Genomic DNA, 10,562 nt, shown 5'->3' with positions numbered 1-10,562 from the left:
TCAGTAGACAGCAGGTTTGTGTGGAGGAAGGATTGGGTATTTTATATTAAGTAGAGAATATGATGAATAAGGAAAACATAAAGAAAACAACAAGAAGCAGAGGATTGATTTGTTTGCTATAAAGAAGTCGAGTATTGTATGTCGGATATTCTCCAAAAAGAATGTTCTGCAATTTTCTACGGAACAACCTGTTTCTTGTGATCAAATGGTTGTGGGGATACTTGTTTTAGCTCACTCCCCCTCCCTCAAATTGATGTGGCCTGAACAGGTGTAACAAGTGTGCTACAGGTCAGGTGTTGAATTGAAAGCAGAGCAGCATGAGATGAAGTGTTTTGTTCAACCCACCACCTGGTCTAGGAATTGAATTCATGACCTTGCAATCCTGAGTATACCACACTGACCACTAGGTGGCGTGCCCTCACAAGAACTAGCATTAATTATTTCAAAGTCACATGGCATAGGGGTTGGGGTGTTAGGCTGACACTCAAAGTCATGAGTTCAATTCCTGAACTGGGCAGTATGTTGCGTCCTTAAGCAAGTCACTTCATTTCACATTGAACAGGTCGACTCAGGTGAAAAAGGGCCGCACCAGCAGCCCTTTCTCTCTTCACCTGTCACCTCTTAAATGCTGTGCAAGATCAAGGGTGGGAGGATGGAGAGAGTGACCATGGAGACCTTACAGACAATGTTGTTTATTTCGACAGCCATGGGGGAAATATTACGTTTGCTTGGAAACAGGTGAGGGTTGGCAACAAGAAGAGCATCTGGCTGTAGAAAACTTACCTCACCAAAATCCATGTGACCCATGCAAGCATAGGAAAGTGGACATGATGATGATGATGATGACTTAATATAACACAAAACAGACATAATGACATGTGGATCAACACATGTGTTCTTCTTGTCAACTAACAATACATTAGCAGCAGAGACAAAAAAAAAAACCCCTGCTGGATATAAAATAAATATAAAAAGTAAATACAAATATATATTAAAAAAATGTGCTTATTCAGAGACATTCCAAAGACAAATAGAAAGTTTTTGATGCATGATAATCAAGAGTCAATCAGGACAGACAGGAAATGAAAAAAATATTCAAATTTTGTATTTAATTGAAAAAAAGAACTGTAATTAAAAAAATATAAATCTGATGAAACTAACGAGAATCATAATGCTGATTGTGACAACGAAGTGATGAGACCTGCCTTAAGATTTATATTTTGTTGCTTCCTTTGAAATACTATTATTTATGTCATCATATGTTATTATTATTATTATTATTATTATTATTGTGTTTAGTAAGATGGTGACAGAAGTGTATACTATCAGAAAGTCACTAACTAAATAGTAAGAAGCAAGAAATTTATAATGTGGCATTTACGTAACATCTGGAGTTGTAGTCGAGTAGTTTAACCCTCACACAGCCAATTAATCTTTAGATATCACAGTAAATTAAATATTTTGATAATTAAATTGTTCTTTCATGATAATTAAACCAACCAGATAGTAAATGCTTGTCTAGATAATTCAACTCATTATGAATTTATTTATTCTCAATCTGTTCTGCCAGATTCAAACAAGAAAAGACTGACTGCTGTCGTTTTCCATTATCAGAAGACATCTCCTCTCTTCAGATAATAACACACAATTCAATGACGTAAAGGACTTTCAGATACAAGTGTTTCAACCTTATGCATGTCTCCTCAGTAAAAGCTATTCCCTAGATCAGTGAAGCTAACAAAAGTACTGGTGGCTCTTGTCTATAGAAACCTGCAAACAAATTATTTACTGATGCATGATGATGTCTGCCAAACTGATAGTAATTCAGGGGGTGTATAAAGAAGAACAAAAATCTGAACAAAAATAAAACTATTCATTTTAGCAGATCTAAATGTGAATATGCTGATCACTGTTGATTTCCAGCAGTGGAGAACAGCTCTTCTCTTCAGACAATGTGTATTTATAACACACAATTCATTGATATAAGGGGACATCGAGACACTGCAAGGTTTCAATCTTTTGTGCGTCTTCTCAGCCAAAGCTAACCTTGGATCAATGTCACTAACAACAGTACTGGTTCTTGTCCACAGAAACCTGTAAACAAATTATCCGCTGATGCATAACGATGTCTGCTAAAAGGAAGATGTTCTCTGGTGACAAAAAGCAAGTGTTCAACATTTTCACATTGAAATCTGTTTAAAACTTATCAAAAATGAACAGAAACATTATTCTTTGGATTGTCACTGTTCTGTGTGAACCTCATCAATTATTAAACGATTCAACTAAAGTTTGTTAGATTGGTTCCATAACTCAGTCTGATCAATGAAAATCTTTTATACTATTAATGTTAGATGGCACTTACAGCTATCTACTCTACTCTCTCTCTCACTTGCCCCTTCTCTTTCTGTTTACTTCTTTCTTTCCACCCCTCTCGCTCTCTTCATCTTGCTCCAGACCCTTCTCTCTCTCTCTCTCTCTCTCTCTCTCTCTCTCTCTCTCTCTCTCTCTCTCTCCCTACATCTCTCTCTCTCTCTCTCTCTCTCTCTATCTCAATACACTGATGATATTAAGAATGAATTACTGCCAAAAATATTTTATTCCTTAATATTCTAACATTCTAACAATTCAATAACCGTTTTCTTTTCTTGTCTGCTAGCTTTATAACAACTGATTAGTCATGATAAATTTGCTGATATTTCACAATTAATTAAAATATATGCATTTGTGTTTAAATAAACTAATTAATTATATCAGGTGGTGAAAACCTTTTATTTTATTTTTATTTGTCTTTTGGCGTTTCCCCAGCTGGCTTCTGTTGCATTCCTATTACAGCAGCTGTAGGAGACGAAATACTGGAATGGTTAACAAGATGACTATCAAGGCTGCAACGAAATGTAATCACAGCTGGTGGTGGTGGTGTTCTAGCATTATTCAACTCTGTTCAGACAAATGAACAGCATCGAGGTAGACATAGGCCATAAGTCTTGCATCTTGAATATCCCAGACTTCAATGGTTTTGGGGGACATTGTAGTCCTTTGCCATGTTAAGTGCCAAAACAGCAGCTGGTGAGTGTTGTGTCCATTCTTCCATCCGTGACTTCTATTCTTGTATATTTTGTAGGAGAGAGCAACCACAAGATGTTCCCCATGAGGTGGCTGCTTCAATTTGATAAAAGATAGTGGTTCAATCTCTTTCAGATATAAAACCAGGAACTATTTGCTTGAAGGGAAAAATCTTGGGACTGTGGAACCAAGGCCGATGATAGGAAGAAAGATGGAATTGTTACAGAAAAGCATGGCTTACATCAGAACAGAACGTGTGAAATTAAAGTTCCACTATTGACTAAGGATACCTGTACTCTGGTACTTGGACATCTTACTTATTAATGGACAACAAAATAAGGAAAAAAACTTGGTAAGAAGACATATCGTAAACACAATAAATTTGCCAAGTCAGGGATCTGATCACAGGTTGATGAAATCTGCCTCTGGTACCATGTAAACCAATACTATTTGTTTAGGGTGGTGAGCTGGCAGAAACGTTAGCATACCGGACGAAATGCTTAGCAGTATTTTGTCAGCCATTACATTTTGAGTTCAAACTCTGCCAAGGTCAACTTAGCTTTTCATCCTTTCGGGGTTGATTAAATAAGTACCAGTTATGCACTGGGCTCAATGTAATCGACTTAATCCCTTTGTCTGTCCTTGTTTGTCCCCTCTATGTTTAGCCCCCTGTGGGCAACAAAGAAATAAAAAAATTCTATTTGTTCCACAGTCAAGTGGTCAGCAACTGAACGGCTAGCCTCACTGTTCCCGTGAGGAGAGGGCCTGGAGCCACAGCAGGGTTTGAAGGAGCAGGGCCTGCCAAAGGACAGGCGGGCTCCTTGTATGCTGGTGGCCATCCAGTTGAGGAAGGCAATGGGGAACCACCGGAGAAAGCACTACGACAAAGTCAGCACAAAATGAGGCTTGGGTTTCATCCGATGAGAGAGCTCACGCTCAACTGGAAAGACTCTCACTGTAGCATCAACACAATGCAAAAAGCTTACGATACATGATGAGGATGATGATGATGATGATGATGGTAATGGCGATGTTGATAAAACTAACACAGATCTTTATTATAAAAATAACAAATCTGCTAAACCCCCCCCCCCGCCTCCCCAGACATACCCGTGTCTGTGTGTCTCCCTCTGTCTTCACACTGAGACAACTTAGGCAGCAGTGCTGTCTGTGATCCACACAAAGAAAAGTCGAGCAGCACCTCAAAGGTGTTTGGTGTGCAAAAATGGAGATTAAAATATCTTACTTGAAAAATAAGGGTCGGTAGGAGAGAGGGCATCAGGCTGTAGGATACTGCCTCAAGAAGTGTCTTTTAGCTCAAACCAGAATGGAAAAGTAGACAAGAAAATGCCAACAACCAGCACCAGCCACCACTGACAATCAATAAACTACTCAGGTATTAAATGTGTCATGATTCTAAAGAAACAAAGCAGGATCTTTGATGGAAGCATTTTAACCCTTTTGCTACCATATTTATGATGTATTCTTTTTAATTAATTCTTAAAATAAGGAAGAATATTGTAAACTAATTTTGTCCTTATTAAGCTGAAATTTCGAAATTAAATCCCCATAAAATTTCTAAACCCTTGGCATTCTGATTATTCTGTCAAGTGGAATGCTTCTTCTTCATTCTTCAATCAGGCATTATCTGGTAGCTTTGAGATTTTTGATGATGCAATTGTTTATTTTTAGAATGGCATTGTAGGATAGGTGTGAGAGGCTGGATCTGGCTGCTTTGAACATAGATCTGGTAAAATATATGGGCTCGATATGGCCAGTTTAAATGCTAAAAGGTTGAAACATGACGTTTATACCATAGAACCAAGAGCAGTCTTGAGTGAGCTGGAATCAAAAGGTTTAGATGTGGCAGAAATGGAGTCTGTAGGAGAGATTAATTAAAAGAACAAAAGTGATTAGTTGCAACATAGGTGAGTATGAAAATTACTATTTGTAAATCTCACAACGAGAAATATTCAGCAACAGTACTTTGGAGTAAAGATTGTTTGCCAACATAACATGGCAGTCCTGGTTTAGGACGAATGTTGCTGTAATTTAGCCCCAGGAGACATCGTCTCCAGCTGGCTATACGACACAATCAGAACAATTATTCTGTGCTAATGCAGGGAAATAACCTGGAAATCGTGATACACAGATATTGTTTTGAGCTGAGTGGGGGTGCTAGATTCCCTTGTTAAAAAATATAAGGACACAGATCATGTCGTATAGCCAGCTGGAGACAATGTCTCCTGGGGCTAAATTACAGCAACATTCGTCCTAAACCAGGACTGCCATGTTATGTTGGCAAACAATCTTTACTCCATATGTGAAAATATGGTTTATAATTCTTGGAATGAGAACCATTCCTATCAACCAAAAAATTTGTTCTTGTTTTCCCTAAGGAGTTAAATAATGCTTCAGCATTTATTATTGTTAGTTACTACCAAATTGTTATTAGCATATTGTACCACCTATATTGCATGTATTTAATGAGATCCATATTTAAGTGACACCCAACAGTTAAATGAAAATCTCCAATATCTTTAATTGAAACCAAAGTTCAAATCAGTCCGTTGTCCATGCTGGTCTGGGTTGGACGGTTTGACCAGGGCTGGCCAGCTGCAAGGCTGCACCAGACCCCAGTCTGATTTGGAATGGTTTCTACGCCAACCACTCTGAAAGTGTTACAGGAGTTTTTATGTGCCACCAGCATGGGTGCCAGTTGCATGACACCAGTGTCTGCCGCAACTGCAATTTTACTTGGTTTGATGGGTCTTCTTTTCAAGCACGACATAAAGCCAAAAGGTCTTCATCATTACCTCCGTGAGGCCCAACATTCGAAAGGAACTTTCCACATGCCATCGGCATTGACCACTTTGTCTCCATGAGGCCCAATGCTCAAGAGATGCTTTTTATGTGCCACCAGCATAGTGGCCAGTTAGGTGGTTGGCATTGGCCACGACTATGATTTCACTTGACTCAACAGGTCTTCTCAAGCACAGTTCATTGCCTGACAATTGAAGGGTACTTTTAAACTGACCGGTTATGCAACACTGGCATCAGCCACAGTTGCAATCTCACTTTACCTGCTGGGTCTTCTCAAGCACAGCACATCTCCAAAGGTCTCGGTCACTTGTCATTGCCTCTGTGAGGCCCAACATTCAAAGGTCGTTCTTAACCACCTCATCCCATGTCTTCCTGGGTCTACCTCTTCCACAGGTTCCCGCCTCAGTTAGAGTACAACACTTCTTCACACAGCTGTCCTCATCCATACGTAACACATGACCATACCAGTGCAGTCGTCTCTCTTGCACACCACAACTGATGCTTCTTATGTCAAACTTTTCTCTCAGGGTGCTTACACTCTGTCGTATATGCACACTGACATTACACATCCAACCGATCATACTAGCTTCATTTCTTTCAAGCCTGCGCATATCCTCAGCAGTCACAGCCCATGTTTCACTGCCATGTAGCATGGCTTTTTGCATGCATGCATCATACAGTCTCTCTTTCACTCTGAGCAAGAGGCCCTTTGTTACCAGCAGAGGTAGGAGCTCTCTGAACTTTGCCCAAGCTATTCTTATTCTAGCAGTTACGCTCTCAGAGCATCCACCCCTGCTATATGTATTTGGACAAGAGTTACTAGAGTTACTTACCTTTGTTGGATCCAACTCATGAAGTCTCCATGCTGATGTTATAGACTTGCCTTTGGGGTAACTAAAACATAAAAAAGACAAAAAAACATTTAATCAAAAGTTGAAAAAATATCATCATCATCATCATCATAATTTTAATGTCCACTTTTCCATGCTCGCATAGGTCAGATGGAATTCACTGAGGCAGCAGATTTTCTACAGTTCTCCTGGTCACCAACCTTCACCTCTCTTCAAGTAAGGTAATATTTCTCCATGACCAGACATGTATTCATGGATCAGTGGAAACGATTGACGTGTGTGTGTGTGTGTGTAAGAAATTTTACGTTTTTACTTACTCATTAATTGCTTCAAATTTTTGCACAAGGCCAGTATTTTAAGTAGGAGGGGGGTAGTTTAGTTAGTTTGATCCCAGTACTTGACTGGTACTTAATTTTATTTACTCTCAAAGGATGAAAGGTAGGGTCAACCATATCAGGATTTGAACTCAGAACATAGAGAGCCATACTCTTCATTAATTAAGCTAATAAAAAGGACAAATCAATGATTTTTTTTTTTTAGCTGAAAATTAATAATTTAAATGATATAAAGTTAATGATGGCATTTTAGGGCTTCAGGATTTTAAGGTGACCTGTAGGTGCTATGCCTTGCCAAAGGGCAAGCCGTGATTTTCTCTGGAACTGCTTATTGAGTATTTGAAGCTAACCCTACATGGCATTCCCCCATTTTCAAACTGGAGACCCAATGGATGGGAGTTTTCATCAGTACATCAGGATGGTAAGAGGAAATGAAATGCAAGATACAAGAAATAGTTTGCCCTTAGATTTCTTCCCCTTTCACAAATTGCCCTGTTTCGAATCTTGGTCTGGGAAGCTCTGCCGATGGCCTGAAGGACTTGCAGCCACAGACGAGAAATTAGCAATCAAAAGACAATAATCATGTCCGAGAAAGCTTGACCAGATGATGAGAGGATGCAAGCTAATGAAATTTTTAAGCTATGCTGAGGTGTGTGTGGGTGGGTGGGTGTGTGCCATGTCCAAATGGAGTTATTTACTTAAAATTTAGAAATGTTTTCATATCATGGATACAAACAGTTTCTAAGAAATAGCATGCTCAGCGCATGAGGAAGGGGAGAGGGAGAGAGAAAGAGAGAGACAGACAGACAAACAGACAGAGGTAGAGAGACAGACAGACAGACTGAGAGACATAGACAGACAGACAGACTGAGAAAGAGAGAGGCAGACAGAGAGACAGAGAGAATTGAGGGTGTGATGGGTGTATATATACGTATATTTGCTGACAGTGAAATTAGAAGCAGTGACATACAACTAAAAACCTCTGGGCCCCAAACTGGCCTAAATAACAATTAGAAGCCTCAGCAGTGGGAAATCTGTGTGTGTGTGTGTGTGTGTGTGTGTGTGTGTGTTGGTGCCCCTCAATGTAGCTGATATCAGCAGATTTAAAGCCCTTAGAGTAAAAGCAGTCTAAGCTAACATACAGATACATACACATAACAATATGATTACACACACACACATATATACAGACATATTTACACATATATTTGCATACATATATAGATATGCATATATACATATTTACACACATACATGTATGTGTATGTATATATATATATATATATATACACACACATACATATATGTATGTGTATATATATGTGTGTGTGTGTATATATATGTATTTAAATACATGTACATACGTATACACATATGCATAAATGTATGTACATACGACTATAGATATGTATGCGTACAAATTGCATATGTACACACACACACACACACACAATCTCCATATAAACCTAGACATGTTGCTCACCACAAATACCCGGCCATAATTGAGTCCACCTACGTAAATAGATTCCACAGAAATATGTTCAGGTGTAAGTGGTGATCACAGAGTTCAAAGCTAGTTAAGAAAACACCGATATTTGTCAACTCAGCAAAAAAATTCATCACTTGATCTCAAGCCCACCCCCACCACCACCCCGAACGGCCCCTCCTTGCTTCCACCCCCACCAACGCACACGTTTTTTGGGTTGCTTTTTGTGTTTTGTTTTTTGTCATGAATTTACTTTAAGAATAATTCGGTAAGTAAATATGGTAAGTATGAAGTCTCTTACCAAACGCTTTAATATCAGGGTTAGTCAGTAGGAAAAAGAGAAGAAAATAAATATCTCCAGCTCAGGTACTTTTTCTTCTCTTTTCTTTCCATTGCCATATTGGCCATGTGTGAAAACAAACTTGGGAATACATTCTTCAGAAATATCAAAGCAGTCACCAACTTAGCTTTTGACTGAAAGAGAAACTGCTCTCACAGACAAGCACACTGCTTCCAATGCACCATCAGAATTACACTTCGTCTAACAAGTTAATGAACACCACACATGAATTGAATGGATCGGTTTTTTTTTTAATTAATTAATTTTTGTGAGGATATTTTGGGTTTTTTTTTTTTTACAGTCTCAGAATAGAGCTGAATTGACAACAGATTGTAGTTCTAACTTGAAAAAAATGCAGATCTAAGTCACAAGAATTATGATGATGATGATGATGATTGCCATCATCGCCATTATCATCAGTTTAACATCCACTTTTTTCATGCTTGCATGGGTTAGACGGAGTTTATTTCTCTCCAGCTAGATGCCTTTCCTGTCATCAACCCTCACCTGTTTCCAAGCAAGGTAATATTTTCCGTTCACCAGACATGCTCTTACAGAGTACTGGAAATGAATGACACTGCTTGTATGACAGGGACACTCAGTTACAACTGTTACACAAAGTCAAGACAAGAAACACACACACACACACACAATGGGTTTCTTCCAGTTTCCACCTACCACATCCACTCAGAAGGCTTCAGTTGGACTGGGGGGTGTCATACCAGAAGGTACCATTTAGTGAGACTGAACTCGGGACCATCTTGTTGGGAAGCAAACTTCTTACCACACAGTGTACTCCTATACCAGCTGTGTGGTTAAGAAGTCTGCTTTGGAACTCTGTGCTTTAGAGGTTCAATTCCATTGCATGGATGCTGTAAGCTAGGGTTCACCACGGCATCTGGGGGAAGGCAACTAACTTGGAAGTGAAAATGGGAGACGGAAACTGGAAAAAGCCAGCCGTGTGTGTGTGTGTGTGTGCTTGACCAGCACTTATTTTATTAACCCTGAAAGGATGAAAGGCATAGTTAACCTCAGCAGAATTTGAACTCAGAATGAAAAGATGGGCGAAATACCATTAAGCATTTTGTCTGGTGTGCTAACGATTCTGCCAGCTCACAGCTTTAATAATAATGATCCTTTCTACTAAAGGCACAAGGCCTGAAATTTGGGGGAGGGAGGGGGGAAAGTCAATTACATCGACCCCACTGGTACTTAATTTATCAACCCCGAATGGATGAAAAGCAAAATCGACCTCAGTGGAATTTGAACTCAGAACATAGCAGCAGGTGAAATACGGCTAAGCGTTTCATCCAGCATCCTAACAATTCTGCTAAATCACTGCCTTATTTAATAATAATAATAATAATAATAATAATAATAATAATAATAATAATAACAACAATGGTCGTGGTTGTGTAGTAAGAAGCTTGCTTTCAGCTACATGGCTCCAGGTTCAGTCCCACTGCATGGCACCAAGAGAAAATGTCTTCTACGATAACCCCAGGCCAAACAAAACCTTGTAAGTGAATTTGATAGATGGAAACTGACAGTAGCCTATTTATATATACATATATACACATATATATATACAGTAGTATCTCAGTTTTCGAACAACTCTGATCACGAATAAATCGTGTTTTTTATATATATATATATATATATAT

General features: G+C 38.9%; 1 protein-coding gene across 1 annotated transcript in view; it reads right to left on the bottom strand.

The window, feature by feature from the left end:
• Nucleotides 1-10,562, bottom strand: part of LOC106882680 (39S ribosomal protein L13, mitochondrial) — a 32,558-nt gene that overhangs the window by 7,350 nt on the left and 14,646 nt on the right. Inside the window, exon 4 of the mRNA XM_014933440.2 lies at nt 6,720-6,780. Within this exon, the coding sequence (XP_014788926.1) occupies nt 6,720-6,780 (61 nt within the window). The remainder of the gene's footprint in view (nt 1-6,719; nt 6,781-10,562) is intronic.

The sequence above is a fragment of the Octopus bimaculoides genome, chromosome 8 (assembly GCF_001194135.2).
Source record: "Octopus bimaculoides isolate UCB-OBI-ISO-001 chromosome 8, ASM119413v2, whole genome shotgun sequence".
In the NCBI taxonomy this organism is placed as follows: Eukaryota; Metazoa; Mollusca; class Cephalopoda; order Octopoda; family Octopodidae; genus Octopus; species Octopus bimaculoides.
This window is presented reverse-complemented; position numbering and strand designations above follow the sequence as displayed.